The 17,972-nt window shown below is 34.4% G+C and overlaps 2 protein-coding genes, 1 long non-coding RNA gene and 1 pseudogene across 4 annotated transcripts; 1 reads left to right on the forward strand and 3 right to left on the reverse strand.

Moving 5' to 3' along the window:
* Positions 1-1,585: 1,585 nt before the first annotated feature.
* LOC107466098 (uncharacterized) lies at positions 1,586-7,038 on the forward strand. 2 transcript variants are annotated; one of them, XR_008002865.1, is made up of 7 exons: positions 1,586-1,905; positions 2,029-2,082; positions 2,529-2,593; positions 3,368-3,555; positions 4,258-4,361; positions 4,879-5,217; positions 6,992-7,038. It is a non-coding gene; the product is annotated as an uncharacterized LOC107466098 (long non-coding RNA). The 2 variants fall into 2 exon arrangements; XR_008002864.1 differs by having other exon boundaries at positions 4,899-5,217.
* Positions 7,039-7,771: 733 nt separating this feature from the next.
* LOC127739673 (ABC transporter C family member 4-like) lies at positions 7,772-8,810 on the reverse strand (annotated as a pseudogene).
* Positions 7,772-12,178, reverse strand: LOC107466097 (calcium-transporting ATPase 9, plasma membrane-type-like). The gene is made up of 5 exons (XM_052254792.1): positions 11,780-12,178; positions 10,490-10,607; positions 10,326-10,384; positions 9,939-10,106; positions 7,772-9,639 (listed from the first exon to the last, which is right to left on the reverse strand). The coding sequence occupies exons 2-5, from the start codon at positions 10,503-10,505 to the stop codon at positions 9,634-9,636; spliced, it is 249 nt and encodes an 82-aa protein (XP_052110752.1). The 5' UTR covers positions 10,506-10,607; positions 11,780-12,178; the 3' UTR covers positions 7,772-9,633.
* Positions 12,179-15,718: 3,540 nt separating this feature from the next.
* On the reverse strand, positions 15,719-17,378 carry LOC110274993 (uncharacterized). The gene is made up of 4 exons (XM_021130390.2): positions 16,976-17,378; positions 16,492-16,789; positions 16,310-16,391; positions 15,719-16,100 (listed from the first exon to the last, which is right to left on the reverse strand). The coding sequence occupies exons 1-4, from the start codon at positions 17,358-17,360 to the stop codon at positions 15,876-15,878; spliced, it is 990 nt and encodes a 329-aa protein (XP_020986049.2). The 5' UTR covers positions 17,361-17,378; the 3' UTR covers positions 15,719-15,875.
* Positions 17,379-17,972: the final 594 nt, after the last annotated feature.

The raw sequence follows: 17,972 nt of genomic DNA on the forward strand, positions 1-17,972 counted from the left end.
CTGCACAATTTAAGTCTTTTGGTGTCTGAAATTAAGACTAATTAGCGAGTATTCAGTATTTTGGTTGGAACAATATGTTTCAAGGCTAAATGTTATCCAGATCAAACTTTTTGGTTGGAACAATATGTGTTAATGCAAAATGTTATGCAGATGAAATATTTTGGTACTATTCGTGTTCCTTTGGCAGTGTTTCATTTCTTAAACCCATCTCAAATTAGTTAGGGTATCTGAGTTGCCCTTTTTTACTTATTTGTATTCACTCCATTCATGTTATTGTCAGTATTCAACTGAGTGTAACACACAGCTCTAATTCATTAACAAGCAACAACAATAGCTACAACAATGTCAACATAAATTCCACAAAACAGTAACACATAACATCCATTGTTTGTCCTGCATGCATCCCTTCTCCTACCTAACCAAACAAATCACACTCAAAATCAAACTCAGAACAACTCCACACAGAATGATGCATAAAAATAATTCAACTCTCTTCATGTGCGCCCTCATCATCTTCCCATCTCTGTGTATGGTCTCTGTCTCAAGACTGGTAAATCTCCCTTTCAAGACTCCACATTCATTGCATACTTGTGTTCCATTCTTCGAGATTTCCTCCAGCCCCACTGATTCCTCGTTGGTTTCATCCATCCACTGAAAATAACGACACCCAGTGTTCTTCGTCTGCCCAGACACAGAAGCCATTCATCAAGCTCAACTCTCAATAGGGAATGGGGACAGATTCAGCCGAAAATTCATACATACCTTCCACAGAGGACATCTGAAGAACCATCTCCCTGGATTTCTCCTCGTCTTCGACTTCAACGCCACCACTTGAAGACGGCAGAAGTATATCCCGTCATATGGCTTGCTCCCCTGTTCGTCGAGCCCTTCAAAGTTACTATTTTCCACTGACTGTGTCCTTCGATTGTTATGGGACATGCCTCTGCTTCCACCATGCATGATAGTAATTAGGGTTTATGTTTGTAATGAATTGGGGAAAACATTCTCTCACATTCCGTATAAAGGAGGAATGAGACAAAACGCCATATGAGGATGCCACGTTGGATTCCCGTTTGCCACATCACCATGTTCCGTTTAACGGAGAAGGCCTCACTTCACGGTTGGGCATATTTGTAGCGTTTTTAGACTTTTCAGGGGTATAATTGTCATTAACAAATATTAGGGTTATTAATGTCAGCGTTTTACAATTTCGAGGGCATAATTGGTAATTTACTCCTCCCTTTAATTATAACTAAGTTGAGATAAAAACACTTGTAACGCCAGAAATTATGGAAAAGGATTATCGTTATAACTTAACAGGCTATCGTTATAGTGTTATTTTATCTCAAAATCTTGTAACGTTATTTTCAAAGCAAGCTCGCTGATTTTGTTGAATATGTTTATTATTTTTATGAACAAGCAAACTAACTGATGGTTATATGGTACACTATCCTTTAATCACATTTGCAGGCCGAATGGCTTAGTATAGTTAATGACTACGTCTATGTGCGTCTACATTCAGTGCTCTTAGCCTGACAATGATATAAGGAGAATAAATGAAGGAATTTTAAGTGATGGATGTTCTTGGTAAAAAGAGGATTCAGGACACAAATGTAGGTGATGTAAGGATCTAAGCTTAGGCTTGAACCAGTGCAAAATATATCAAATCAAATAGCATAAACCAAATGCAGTATTCACATCATTAACATAGCATACGCGTGGTTTCATCTCCGATGTAGAGAGCTCTCCACATTCAGGCCCATACACATTCAAGGTGGACGTTTTCCTCCAGCACGGCTTCTCTTTAGGAAGGGTGCATGTGCTCCTCTCTGCTTTTGCTGCTAGCTGTCTTTTCTCACGATTTCTTCACGCAAGATCCCTTTTTTCACGGATTTGGTTGATCAGGTAATCATCAAATCGAACCCTAACCCCTTTGTCTTTATCTCCTAATTTTCTTTCCTCTGCCCTACCAAACGTTATCTACAGCCTCTGTTTCTTGAGACTTTGCTTTCCCGTCGTTCATTGCAGGTTAGGGATTTTTTCATAGAGTCTCAAATTGAAGATCTGCAATCAATCAATCAGGTACACTCTTCTGGTCCTTTAGTTCAAAACCTGTTTTTCTCTTCATCATTTTTCTTTTCCTTCATTGTGTATATCCTTGTGATCAAATTTCGTATCTCTTACACTGTTAATCCAGGTTTTACTGTCTAGGGTTTGTGAATCTGCTAATTTGCAAATTGTCTATCTGGCTTCGTATGCTTCTGGGTTCATGTTTTTTTTTACATTCTTTGAAAGTTGCTGTTAATTTGAATATGGTCTATGAATTGGATTCATCTTCTTCATTTCATCGTTTGCAATTTGGTGTTAATTTGATTATCATTTTTTGCTAGCTGTTGAATTTTTTGTTGCATGTGGTTTGTCTATTTTATCAATTTTTTGGATTTTATAATGATTACAAAGATAAAATTTCTACTTATGTTTTCTTATATTTATGGATCATGGGTTTGGTTTTGTGAATCATTGTCTAGGTATGGAATTTCTACCTAATCTACTTCCTCAGTGGTAATGTGATTGGCAGAATTTTTCCAACAAAGTGAGTTTATAGATTCACCCTCTCCTATTCAAGTTTTGCATTCCCATTTCCATTCTCATTCAATAATCCATTTGAATTGTTTGTTATATTGTTTAATTTTATTTTTGTATTTTTTTAATAAAAACTATTTTATATTTCATCTCTTGCATTTCATAGACATAAAGTTGTTTGCGCTGAATTTAATAGCTTCGTTGAGAAAGAAATGGGTGTTGTGACACCAAGATGGCATCATGGTCCTGTGTTATCTTTCATTAAAAATGTCTTCTACACACATAATGATGTTCTGCCATATATTCTTCATTGAAAATGTGGGAATCCTTATCGACGTATATGGTTTCTGTCTAATCTATTTCATGAGGGGTGATGTGATTGAAAGGAATTGATTGATAGTTTCTTGGTCATTTATTTGCATTTTGATAAAACCTTTGGTTAGTCAACTCAATTGTATTTCATCTTTTTATTGGTTATGAATCCAATTTTTTTTTGTTCATATTCAAGAAATCCCTTAACTTCACATAAAGTGAATTGCTGGTTGCATGTGGCTTACGTGAATTATTATCAAAGTATGGGGTTTGTACCTAATCTATTGTATGAGTGGTGATATGATTGAAAGAAATTGATTGATAGCTTCTTAGTTATTTATTTATATTTTCATTTGATGAAATTTTTGGTTATTCACTCAATTGCATTTCATCTTTTTTATTGTTTATGTGAAAATTATTTTATATTTTAGCTGTTGCATAGACATAAAGCTGTTTGCTTTGCATTTAATAGCTTCATTAAGAAAAGAATGGGCTTTGTGACACTAAGATGGCATCACGGTATTGTTTGTCTAACTGGCAAATCTCCTCCTTCAAAGAGAAATCTATGGAGCAGGTTATCTTCCCTTGAAAATGTCTTCTGCACACCTAATCATGTTTTGCCATATATTCTTCATTGAAAATGTGGGAATCCTTATCAAGGTATGGGATTTCTATCTAATCTATTTCATGAGTGGTGATGTGATTGACAGGAATTGATTGATAGGTTCTTGGTCATTTCTTTACATTTTGATGAAACCTTTAGTTTGTCAACTCAATTGCATTTCATTTTTTAATTGGTTATGCAAAAACTATTGTATATTTCACCTCTTGCATAGAACTACAACTGTTTGGCCTGAATTTAAGAGCTTCATTGAGAAAGGAACGGGCTTGTGCCACTAAAATGGCATCACGGTACTGTTTGTCTAACTAGAAAATTCCTTCTTCCTAAGAGAAATCCATCCAACAGGTTATCTTCCCTTGAAAATGTCCTCTAGACACGTAATCTGATAATCATGTTGTGCCATATATTCTTCATTGTAAATGTGGGGATCATTATCAAGGTATGGAGTTTCTATCTAATCTATTTCATGAGTGTTAATGTGATTGACAGGATTTTATTGATGTGTGGCTATAATTTTTTTCACATTCATTTGCTATTTGGAACCTATGTTTACTTAATACATTTACCAACTCACATTGCCATGAGTAGAATCAGTATTTGGGGTAGTTGATGACTGTCTTCCCTATGGTCTAATGATATGTAGGTGCACTGTATTAGGCATTGTGTGATATCTTCTTTTTTGGTCCCTATTCCTTGAATTCTTCAAATTTTGACGGTTTTTTTTTTGTTTTTTTTATCAGATTTTCATCGTGTGATTAGTTCTCCCTATGCCATTGAATCGAGATGCATATGGACTGAGATTTTCTTTTTCCTCCATTTTCATGTTCAATTTGAATTCAAAAAGGTGAGTCTTGTGCCCTGAATTTTTTCTATAAAAGGATGGTTGGTGAACCACATTCAATGCACAGGCATTCTGTTGTCTTCTATTTTCTCCTAGGCTGTGTTTATTCCACATTTTCTGTGTTTATATCTTCATCTATTTGATATGATTTCTAAGATGCATCCTCCTAGAGAGGCTTGGAGGCTGAAAGTTAGGGTTTATGACTTTGGGTTGTGCCCTCTTTTGGTAACCATGAGGTTTCTAACTCATTGGAGATGATTCTCCTTGATGAGCATGTTAGTCCCTATTAGCTACTGTTTTAAATATGGTGTTAGTTGTTCTTTTTAAGTTTTTAACTTAAAATTATGTTTTTCACTAATCTAATTTTGTTTTTTTTTTGTTGCATTTTCAGTGTGAAAAAATTCAAGCTACAATTAAGAAACAACTTCTTCCAAGATTATGGTTTTTTGGTTGGTATATATATCATTGTGCTATTCTTTTTTTCAAGTTTCTTTTAACGAATTGTTTGAATATTTAATAGGTTGTGTTTGTTTGGAACAGATGTCATTGGTCTTTTAACTTCGGTGGGAGAAGAGAAAGAATATGCAAAAGAGGAAAAAATTGTGAAAATAATTGTGCTGAAATTAACTTCAAAAGAGTATGTTGATTCAGTCATTTATGGTGGTTTCTTTTTGTCTTTGAATCATCTTTTTTTTTCTTATTTTCTGTTTCATTCTTTTTCATCTTTTGAGTTTCAGTCTTACAATGCGTTGTGCATTATTTGGGGACTATGTTAATCAAGTAAATCATTTCCTAGCCTCTGGCTATGTGGAGCAGCCTGTTGTTGTCATTCAACTTGCGAAAGTCAAGTTCTTTAGGGGTACATTGTTTAATTTCTGTACATTTTCTTATTGCTACTCTAAGTGTTGTCTCCCATGAACTTTGCTAGACTCTTTCGATATTGCTGTGTAGATCAAGTAGGTCTCCAAAATGTGATGTATGCCACTCAAATGTTATTTAATCTTGATCTTTCTGAAGTTGTTGAATTCAGGGGGAGGTTAGCATGGTTTATTTCGCTGTTTTTGTTTCTATTCTTGAGATACAGTCAATCTAGAGTAATAAGTACATGTATTTGCATTATTTTTTGTTAGTATAATTGAGCAAGGTGTCAAAGGTACCCAGCCACTATTTATTGCAAATGAGGGTAAAGTTGTTTTCTTGGAAGATGATTTCATGCGTTTAACTAAAAGATGCACTATTGAATAGCTCCAAGATAACAATGAGGTTGGCATTTATTGAGTTAGTTGTGTTTATTTTATACAACAATGAATAGAAAAAAATAATTTTCAGATCTGTTCTTTTATGTATATTGTTAACAAATTTTAAAATGTCTCTTGCCTAGGAGGGTTCTTTTATCATTTTCGGTATAATCAGAGATATTGTTGAAGATGGAAGTTAGTGGTATTCTGCTTGTGTGTGTAGAAAAGTATCTATCTTCAAAATGGTGTATACTACTATGATTTCTGTGTGAAACATATAACTAATGTCACTCTGAGGTAAAAAAATTTTGTTCAAAATGTTTTTCCATTTTGTGTTGTGGATCTTTTATAAGAATAATGTTTCATGTTATTATTCATTTTGAAACATTGTTTTTTTATTATGTAGATTTAAAATTAAAATAACACTTGAAGATCATAGTGGGGAGGATATTTTCGTTCTATTTGATCGTGAAGCATCTTATTTGTTTAAGAAATCATGCGCTGACCTGTTTACTGAAGTTAAAAAAAGATGCAAGTGTATGTTCTTAGTTTTCTTTTGTGTGTTGTTCACTTTATGTGGTTCATTTTTTTTATAACTATATTCTTTATTTTGGTTGATATATGTTACTCAATCTGTGTATTTCTTATCTATTACCTTGAAAATAGCTTATATGTGGGGATACTTATCCTCCCATATTCCAAGAGCTCAGTGGAAAAAAGTTGTTGTTGGAGGTTGATACCAAAGGTGTCGGATTTGATAAATTTTTTGGCACTTTTCGAGTTAGGAGAGTATGTGATGATCCCACCATTATTGCTATGTTTGAACTTCCTAATTATGATGCTGATGATGAGTCTACTCCAAAAAAGTTACATATACATATAAGTATTTTTAAATTGTATAAATTCATATTTTTTTTTGTATTGTGTTGTGGTCAACTTTTCTTATGTTCTTTTTTATTTTTTTAACTCTTATGCTATATGAATAGGATCCTGAATTAAAAAAATCTGTGCCATGTGAAAAAGGGGATACTAATATTAAGAAGGAGTCATCAAGCACTTCTATCAAAAGTGACAATGTTGCTGCTGAGTCTTCTGGGATTTTATCTAAATCCCCAGTTCTTATAGATTTTCTGGCTGAAAAACAACCTGATGTTTCTGGAGGGATTGAGGTTGCTGCTTTAATTAATGATAAAAATAGAAAAGCTGAGAAAACACCCGAGAATGATACCCTTAGTGATGACTTTTCTTCTGAACTGGATATATTGCTTAGCTCACCAGTGAAAGAAACTCATGTGCTGTTATATAATACTTTTTCCCTTTCCTATGTGTGCCGTTTCTAAATGAATTTTTCATTGATTGAGTCATTTTCATACCTTTTGTTAATTCCTGTCATAGGAGGTGTTCTCCCAAGTTCTAAATACATGTTCCCACTATGGAGAGAATGTTATTCATGAAGATCATGTTGTCATTTTCAAGGGCAAGAGGAATTTGAATTCCCAATTTGATGAGGCGGCTAATGATGTAAATAGGCGTGGGTCCAAGATTGCCAAGGTTGATGGAGTTTGATTTAAGTTATGGAGTTGAGCTGCTGTGTCTAGGTGTAGGTATGTTATCACAACTAGAAAATGGATTAATAGAGACAGATTTACAGACGGATTTAGTCTTTATTACAGACAGATTTTTGGTTACCGACGAAATTATCGACGGATTTTGTCCCTCTGTAAAAGCTCCGTCAGAAATTATTTACCGACGGAAATTTTTCTGTCAGAAAATTACAGACAGATTTTTACCAGTTTCCGATGGATTTTTCCTCTGTAAATTCTCCATCCATTTCTCTGAGACGATGAACTTTCCAACGGATTTTCTATCTGTAATTATAGACGGATTTTTTGGCGGATTTTTTGTCTATAATTACAGACGGATTTTCCGGTGGATTTTCCGTCTGTAATTATAGACGGATTTTCTGACAGATTTTCATCTGTAATTTGAACCTTGGAAAATCATCCCATACTCTAATTATAGACAAAAAATCTATCTGTAAATCCGTCAGTAAAATAGAATAGATTTTTTTAGATTTTCCATTGCAAAATAAACTTATTTTCGTACAAAATAAATACAAATTTAATCAATTTCATATTATCAAGCGAAAAAAGAAATACTATAAACAAGTCAAGATAATTCATTTACGTCATATAATTAAAAGAAGTTGAAGCAGAAGTAATGAATATCATTTACATCATATAATGAATATCATTTACATCATTCCACTCTCATACAACTTCATTCATCAAATTAATCTAATTACTTTATAAAACTAACTTACTCACATGAATTGGAACAATAAAGTTAAAAGTATTATCAAATTATGTGTCAGTTGTTGAAGTAGAAGTAATGCACTATCATACTCTGCAACATTCACGATCCAAGAGGAATTACCCTTCTTCAAAGAATGGGAATTGGATTTGAACATAGCAGTGAACACAAAGGCTGGATTTGAACAACTTGAATGCTTCCCATCTTGATTATTATTATGCACTTCTTGAAGTGCTCAACTTGAATGCTTCGTCCATAAACATGAGCCAGCTTTGCTTAAGCATAACCCACCCCAAACAAAGCAACTGCCTCTGCCCCACACTCCAATTCTCTCCATTATCTACCACTGATAGGTTAAGAACAAGAGCATTATTCCCATTAGTACAAATGTAAAATGATGAATTTCAAGCAGTTCAAGCAAAATGGTTTTCACAAAAAAAAAATGTACTTAAAGAGTCAAACTTTTCAGGCTTAGCAGACACTGCCTCTTTTAGTTGACACCTTTCCAAACTCTACAACAATATAGAAACTTAGTTTAACATGAATTTTAGGCCACATAAGGATAGAACCAAACCAGAAATAAAGGTGTGTCCGTGTGTGTTTTACCTTCCATATATCTTTATCTATGTACTGTCCAGTTGGATCAATATTACTTCTGATAGTTCCTTTGAAAAGGACAGGCTCCTGAGGAATGATACCAAAGCGAGATCTAAGATCATGAAGCAATAATTATTTTGCCTCCTGAAGGTTCAACAAGCCTGAAGAAAACTTGAATCAGAGTTGATTTTCCACTTCCAGTTTGGCCTACAACACCAATCTTTTCTCCTCCATAAATGCTTAAGGTAATGCCCTTGAGAACTAGAGGAGTGTTCGGACAATATCGGACCTGTTTTCCAAAAGTTCAGTCATCACAAAAAAGTATTTTATTTTGAAAAGAAAAAGAGAATCACTTGCTAGGAACAAGGTTATGAAGTGATTCAACTAAAATAGGAGCTGCTGTGTTTCAGTTAAAAGCAATTAACCCCAAAATGGACGATGGAAGCTCTGGTATAGATTGAAGCCTCTCGCAATTACTCAAGTTGAGGTATTTCAGCCATGACAGATGCTTAATGCTTTCGGGCAAGCTTCTCACACTGCTGTGACACATTGATAAGTCCTTCAATGATGAAAGCATGCTTATATTGTCTGGCAGCAGAGAAAGGTTGGAACAGTAATCCAGTTTCAGCCGTTCAAGCGGAGCTGATAACACCAATTTGTCTTTGCTGTGGTTAAGCTGTGTCAATGAGAACTCTCTGAGACCAATACAGCTATAGAAGGAGAGTGTCTTAAGAGATTGATGATGAATGTTGTGTTGGAAACTTCTTAGTTCATTACAATCATTTAGAAAGAGATAACCCAGCCTTTGAGAAGATAAAATAGATTAGGGAACTTACTGCAGACTCTTGCAGTTGGAAACATTTACTTCTTCAAGATTTGGGGCCTTGGAGAAATCTGGGAGCTCGACTAGGTGCGATGAATAATTAAGATCTACTAGCTTCAGATTTACAAGATTGTGAAGAAGAATTAAAATAAATGCATGAGCCCAATCTTTTTAAAACGATATACATGTGTTTTAGCAAAACAGAAGTTGCACTGCATACCTAGACACCTTCCCAAAGCTTCTGCCTCCTCATGTGTCCTCTTCCAGTCAAGATTCCCAAACCCCAGTCACATAGCCCTTTACATCAAACCTTCGAACCAGAAAAAATCTAATTAGACCCTATAAAAGTATCAACTCTATAGCTCTAAGCAAACCTATTCCTAATGCTAAGATTTATATAGTAAAATAGGAAAACACAAGATCAATTATACAAATTTATAAGGAAACTAATTTAAATTCATGGAAAATGGAACATGACTGTGTAATCAAATAATGATGGCCCAAAGACAGAAGTTAAACTTGAACACCAACTAGCCAGAACACCTATCATAATTGCAAGAATCTATATCCTAGAATGTTGTACGGATGAAACTAAGGAATAAGACAGACCTCGTGAAGTGCAGGGGCATCATTGGTTCCATCTCCTGTGACGGCAACAACTTTACCTCCTTTACGTAGAGCTTGCATAAGCAAAAGCTTGTCATTAGGAGTAAGTATCCCACACTCCAAAGCTATTGCCCTTGCTGTTTGAAGGTTGTCTCCGGTAACCATGCGTACCTGTGAGTTCATACTTCATTGTGTAAGATGTTTGTTTCCTTTTATTACATTTTGGAGTAACACTAACATTAATGCTGGGATAAAGTATAAAACCATGTCCCAACAGACTCACTAATTAATTTCTCGTGTTAGCTACTATCTAAACATGAAGATATTAAATTGAGCCTTGATTAATCAATATGAAAACTATACGCATCAAACTTCAAAATGATATATTACCTTGACACCAGCTTTAGTGCATAGTTCCACTCTTCTTTGACACCAGGGCGACAAGGATCCTAAAGATACAGAATAGTTTTAGCTTAGATGAAGGATAGACCGAGTTAATTTGATATCATGAGGACCAGGTACAACATTCAAATAATAAAAAAATTACTGCTTACTGAGCCTCTTTACCATGCCAAGTAAGTTGCCAACTACGATTGAGCTTATGGGATCATAAATAGCATTTCCAGTGACATTCACTGCAATCAATGATGCCCCTGTCACAGCAGCACCATCCTGCATATTTTGCTACCGTTTATAAGAACAAGCTAACAGAGAGAATATTAATTCACTACTAAAGGAGTTTTAGGAACTAAGGAATATATTCAAGTTGCATAGCCTACCGGAGGCGGAGGGAAGAATAACTAAAACAATCTTAACAAAAGTTTTCTTTTCACTTTTCTACATTCTTATTTTAATGCTTAAAAACTACTACAACATATCTTTTTTACCAACGGTAGCATACATGTTGAAGTTCCATTCAACTGAATAATGTGTATAGCTTTAAATAGCAAAAGAATGTGTAAAGCTTTGAATAACTGTTGCTGAGAAAAACATAGCCAAAATCATAATGAATGATAAGCAGTGCATGTTATTCACTCATATAACATGGCTAGAGGTAGCAAAATACACTCCAAACTTGAGAGAGAAAACAAGAAAGTTACACCAAAGTGTAGTTGTCACAGCTCGTACACTAGAATAATAAAGAGGAAAAAAAAGGAATCAGGTGAAAGTAAATGGGACAAATCATGGCAGCACTATCTTGGGATATCAAATCAAGTAGCAACAGAGAGAAATGATATCCATGACAACACACACAACCCTCCACCATGCTAAGTCAGTTTCCAAATTGCTTTGATATATATACTTAGGAAAAAACAATATTAATAACAATAATGATAATGCTAACTAAAGTAAAATCAAAAATACCGTCACAACAACACAAAGGATGTGCTTATCACTATGTTCTTATCACTTTTCAGTTTTATGATATTCCAAGTGTTAAAGCAAAACCAAAAGCAGCCAAAGTAAGGTTCAATCAATTGAAAATGAATAATATCACAACCATAAACAATTAATTAGAACAAAAAAAGAACAAAAAAGAACAAGTAATGGCAGAATCAAAGGATCACGATTTCACGATGCTGAATTCAGAAAACCATAAGAGTCTTAAAAAAACAAGAACTACTTTTTCTAAACATTCCAATTATATTTGGCCCTCTTTAACTTCTCATATTTAGCAAATTAGACGGTTTTTCTCGAGATATGTTCAACTATACAAAATTGATAGCAATTAACCACTCGGCACTATTTCAAATCGAATTTCGAGACCAGAGCAAGACACTGCACAATAACGCGTTTGGAATGAAAAATTAGCGAGAGAAACAAGGGATGGAGTTAGGGCTAACCTGGTTAGTGGAGTGCGAATAGATCAAAAGATTGAAGATCTATGCAACCCTATATATAAAGTGTTTGATTCGATTTGATTCGGTTAGTGGAGAAGCTGGTCTTTGTTGGAGAAGAAGTTACCAACGGAGTCAACTATCATTCCGAGCTTCGCTTCAAGCTTCGCCATTCAACAATAACCACCGAGTTTCCACTGAGTTGAGATGAGTTTCACGAATCGCTGCAGACACGACGAGAGCGGCGCCGGAGGGAGTCCGTGCAACGCAAGGGATGACAGAGATAGATCCTGTGACGCGAGCAGCGGCGACAGCAGCGGAAGAAGCTGTTGCGACGGAGAGAAGAAGCAACTCGGTGCCGGATAGACTCATTTGATTTGTGTGGAGTGTGAATGGATCGAGAGGGTAGGGATAAAATAAGGGTTAACTCAATTTTTCTGACGGAAAATTTTGAATTATAGATAGATTTTCTGTCTGTAATAATTTAATAAAATGCAGCGTTTTGTCTATTAAATTACAGACGGATTTTCTGTCTGTAATTATTTTTCATGAAAAAAATTAATTTTACCGACAGAATTATCGATGGATTCTCTTTTTCGTATGTAATTTATGTTAATTCATTTTTTTGTTTTCTGACAAAAAAATCTCTCTGAAATCCGTCTGTATTTCTATGGGATAAAATTCATCGGAAATATCCGTCTGTAATAACTAGTTTTCTAGTAGTGTATATAGTATATCTATAAGTGTTTAGAAAGGCTTATGATTCCAAGTGGATCTAAACTAGCGTGAAGACCCGTGCAAATGCACGGGATTAAAGTTTTATTAACATTTTTGAAAAATGAAATTATTCAATATACTCAGTATATTTTAGAAAAAGCTCTCATATCTAATATTAATATTATAGTTTAAAAAAAACATACTAATTTAATTGTTAATACAAGAGAAGAAAAAAGATAGTCAAATACTTCATATTCATTTACAGCAACTATTCATACCATATAGCAAAAAATTACATAGATTAAGTAACAAGTTCACATACTATACATGTTTTAAATTTTAGAACATAAAAAATCTAGGTTCCAAAATGTAATATATATCCAAAAGTAACACCAGAAAGTTTCAAATCACCTAAACAATTACTTTCCCATTAATAAGAAAATAAAATATGTCCAACACTGTTCAACATATAGTTCAAAATATGTGTCACACAGAGTAATACATAGGAGGCCTTTTTTTATAAGCTCTAAGATCTTTGAATCAACAACTCTATCTGGTTGTTAGGTAGGGAGTCCAGCTTCAAGGTAATCTTTTCCACTTCCTTTAAATTGTATACTTTACAACGTTTTTTCCATTCAACCCCAAACTTCCATTCTCCATCTCTTCCTCCACTTTTCAGTAGGTGGAAAAAGAATATATTCTTGCCTACACTATAAGGTAGATCAGTGATCTTCCAAACCAAACTATCTCCAGAGAGTTTAAGATATGCAGCAAATTTCTAGGACAGATACTCCAATGAATGATTCATAGTTAGGGTAAAGAGAGTATTTTTCTATATAATGAATAACAAATACAGAACCAATATTTAATAAGTTTGGAAGAAAAAAAGAAATAACTCTTTTAAGATCAACTTGCCAATCTAAATTGACTCAAATCCGAATTTGTGATGGTCTTCTAAGAATAAGTATCTGGAGTGTATCTAATTCAGGATATTTAAACTTGTTAGTCACCATATTAAAAAATATCTATATGTACCACGATATTAAAATGCAAAACATAATAAAAAAAGTTGCATTTAGCATTACCCGTTGTCAGACAATTCTGTTGTTTCATTACTTTCTTCGTTGACCTCCGTTGATGAATTCGTTGCATGAGACAAATCTATGAGATTATGAGGATCATCCCCTTCCAGTGTGTCATCTTCATCATCATTTTTATCACTGTCTAGTGAGAACTCATCATCAGATGGTTCATACTCAGACAACACCATCACATCAGGTGATGAAGGCTCACCATTCTTGTTATATTTTATGTGGAACACTCTATATATGTTATTAAGTGTTTCCTAGTCCATACAGTCAGACACATAAGAGTTATGATCGGAGTGAATCTGAATTGATTGATTCATGTGATTCCATAGTAAAATAAAAAAAATTCCAAAACCGACATATCTGAATTATACAGTTGTTCCTTTATTGACAAAATAGAAAACTCTAATTTGTTCAAAGGAGCCGTCAATTATAAGCAGCTGATCGTTGCTTCTTTTCAGCTGTAGCACTAAGCAATTATCGAGCTCATCAATCATATAGAAGGTAGACCCTAATTTTCAGCTGTACCTTTTATGTGATTGATGAGCTCGATAATTGCTTGATGCTACAGCTGAAAAGAAACAATGATCAGCTGCTTATAACTAATAGCTCATTTGAACAAATTAGAGTTTTTTATTTTGTCAATAAAGGGGCAACTGTGCAATTTAAATATGTCAGTTTCAGAATTTTTTTTATTTCACTATGGAATCAGATGAACCAACCGATTCAGATTCACCCCAATTGTAACTCTTATATGGCTGACCATATGGAGCAAGAAACACTTAATAACATATATAGAGTGTTCCATATAAAATATAACAAGAATGGTGAGCCTTCATCACCTGATGTGATGGTGTTGTCTGGGTCTGAACCATCTGATGATGAGTTCTCATCAGACGATGACGAAAATGATGATGAAGATGACATACTGGAAGGGAATGATCCTCATAATCCCATAGATTTGTCTCGTGTAACGAATTCATCAACAGAGGTCAGCGAAGAAAGTAATGAAACAACAGAATTGTCTGACAACGGATAATGCTAAATGCAACTTTTTTTCTTATGTTTTGTATTTTAATATCGTGGTGCATAGAGATATCTTTTAATGTGGTGACTAACAAGTTTAAATATCCTGAATGAGATACACTTTAGATGCTTATTATCAGAAGACTATCACAAATTCGGATTTGAGTCAATCTAGACTGATAAGTTGATCTTAAAAGATTTATTTCTTTTTTTCAAACTTATTAAATATTTGTTCTGTATCTGTTATTCATTATATAGAAAAATACTCTCTTTACCCTAACTATGAATCATTCATTGCAGTATTTGCCTTCGAAATTTGCTGCATATCTAAAACTCTCTGGAGATGGTTCGGTTTGAAAGATCACTGGTCCACCTTACAGTATAGGCAAGAATATATTCTTTTTTCAATTACTGAAAAGTGGAGGAAGAGATGGAGAATGGAAGTTTGGGGTTGAATGGAAAGAATGTTGTAAAATATACAATTTAAAGGAAGGGGACAAGATTACCTTGAAGTTGGACTAACCGCCAGATAGAGTTGTTGATTCAAAGATCATAGAACTTATAAAAAAAGGCCTCCTATGTATTACTCTGTGTGACACATATTTTGAGCTATATGTTGAACTGTGTTGGACATATTTTGTTTTCTTATTAATGGAAAGTAATTATTTAGGTAGTTTGAAATTTTCTGGTGTTACTTTTGGATATGTATTACATTTTGGAACTTAAGTTTTTTATGTTCTACAATTTAAAATATGTATACTATGTGAACTTGTTACTTAATTTATGTAATTTTTTGCTATAAGGTATGAATAGTTACTGTAAATGAATATGAATTATTTAACTATTTTTTTCTTCTCTTATATTAACAATTAAATTAGTATGGTTATTTTTTAAAAATTATAATATTAATATTAGATATGAGAGTTTTCTCTAAAATATATTGAGTACATTGAATAATTTTATTTTTTAAAATGTTAACAAAACTTTAATTCCATGCATTTGAATAGGTCTTCACGCTAGTTTCATATATAAGGTGTAATTTTGTATTCTCTATTGTGTTTATTATGAGACAAAATCTTATTGACAAGAAAGAGTGCGAGTAAAAATAGTGTGATGTGTATACAAAAAATCAGTCACCCATAAAGAATGCATGTTGTAATACAAAATATACGTTAAAAATAACCTAAATAATGTATTTATACACACACATAATGACTAATTTAGTGGTTTTTTTGTGCATGTAGTATTTTTGATATGCATATATGGGTGAATCAGTGATCATTAGTGCTAAAGCATCTGCTTGGAGACCATAACCGAATATAATTTGGTAATGAAAAAACCTTGAGAGGCTTGGAATTCTGCTTGCCTTGTTGTCCTTGTTCTTGTTTTTGAGGCATTGCTATTGAACTTCTCATCTTTTCAGCTTTCATCTGCGCCCTTCTCAGCTTGTTTAGAATCTTATCCATTGATGACAATCTCTTCTTTTCCAGTTTCATCTGTATCAAACCTTTTCACCATTAGGGGGAAAAAAGACCTATCTGCATACATTTTGTGAGCTTTTTCTACACAAATTTTAATGCCTTGCTTGCTTACTGATCTTATCATAATATATATGTGTATATATATATTGTGTTGAACTAAGGACACACTCCATATGAGAAAGTTCAACTTCAAAGCAACAGATTTTGATGAACTGAAATGAAACCTCGAGTTTGCGTATTGTTGCTTCAGCCTTTGCCTTCTGTTGGCTTTCCCATGCAACGATTTTGGCTTCCTCTTTCTGAATCCTACATGAAATAGAAGTTCATCGGAAAACACACAATCAGAACAACTAAATTATATGTCTCTAGTTCATTGAATGATATGAACATAACAATGACGACATACTTGGTTATGTCCATGGTGGACTTTGCAATATCTGAACATGAAGTTTGAATTTCACTATTACTTTCTTGAAAGGAGGTGAGCTTTGTTGCATGACCTTTAGGCCATCTAATAACAGTGGCCTTACTATCAACCTCAACATCTCTAACCTCTATACCAGAATATCCATTTTTCTGATCCATGGCTGATATCGACGATGAATTCGCATCGGACTCACTCTCTGGAGGGCTCATCTGGGTACCCTGGTCACGTCTTGAGAAAGGTGACATTATGGGGGTCTCCTCATTCTTAGGGTTCTCATCTGTAAATAAAAGTAACTGAAAACATTTTAAGTATATGCAGATTCTCAGATATTAATATAAACAAGTGAATAAATCTTGGCAAACAGAATAGCTTTTAGCAATATATAGCTAAGCGCTGGATCCAACAACATGAAATATGCAATTTTGATTGGTAACTAGGCTGCCCAAAAACAAGAAGCGCATACCTTGAGAATTAGGCGAAGATGGGTCACATAACAATTGATTCCACATGGGAGCCAGAACACCATTATTGTCATTGAGCACCGCACCAGTAAAACATTGTTGCATAACATTGCCGATGTCAAAACCGTGACCAAAATCATTGTCATGCGCATCAAAATGATGAAGAGAGAGAGAGCATCTGGTGCCAAGACTCCTGTTGTGAAAGGTGAACCAACCATCAAGTTCCTCACAAGAAGCCTTGGCGCAGTGGAATTGTAGGTGAATAGTTCGAGTAGTAGGATGATGATGATGTTCCTGGAGGCATAATTGGACCACTCTTTGATTTTGGACGCCTTTGAAGTTGTGATCGTGAATATGAGTTTCTGTTGTTGTTGCTGCTGCTACCATAGCCTGAAACTGGGCTACAAATCCATCTCTCAGCATCATCCTATTTAGAAGGCATTGTTCTTTGATGAGCGGATATTTTATACGCTTTTTGGGGGTAATTTCATGTAGATTTTAGTATGTTTTAATTAATCTTTAGTAGAATATTATTAGTTTTTAGGCAAAAATCATATTTTTGGACTTTACTATGAGTTTGTGTGTTTTTCTGTGATTTCAGGTATTTTCTGGCTGAAATTGAGGGAGCTGAGCAAAAATCTGAGTTAGGCTGAAAAATGACTGCTGATGCTGTTGGATCCTGACCTTCCTGCACTCGAAATAGATTTTTTGGTGCTACAGGAGTCCAATTGGCGCGCTCTCAACGGCGTTGGAAAGTAGACATTCAGGGCTTTCCAGCAATATATAATAGTCCATACTTTGCGCGAAGATAGACGACGTAACTTGGCGTTGAACGCCAAGTACATGCTGCTGTCTGGAGTTAAACGCCAGAAAAACGTCATGATCCGTTCTACACCAGATTGAATGAATATCTCTTAGATTCCCCAACAGAATCTTCGTGGTATAAGCCGGATTGATGGCAGCATTCATGAGAATCCGGAAAGTCTAAACCTTGTCTGT

The sequence above is a fragment of the Arachis duranensis genome, chromosome 9 (genome assembly GCF_000817695.3).
Source record: "Arachis duranensis cultivar V14167 chromosome 9, aradu.V14167.gnm2.J7QH, whole genome shotgun sequence".
NCBI lineage: Eukaryota > Viridiplantae > Streptophyta > Magnoliopsida > Fabales > Fabaceae > Arachis > Arachis duranensis.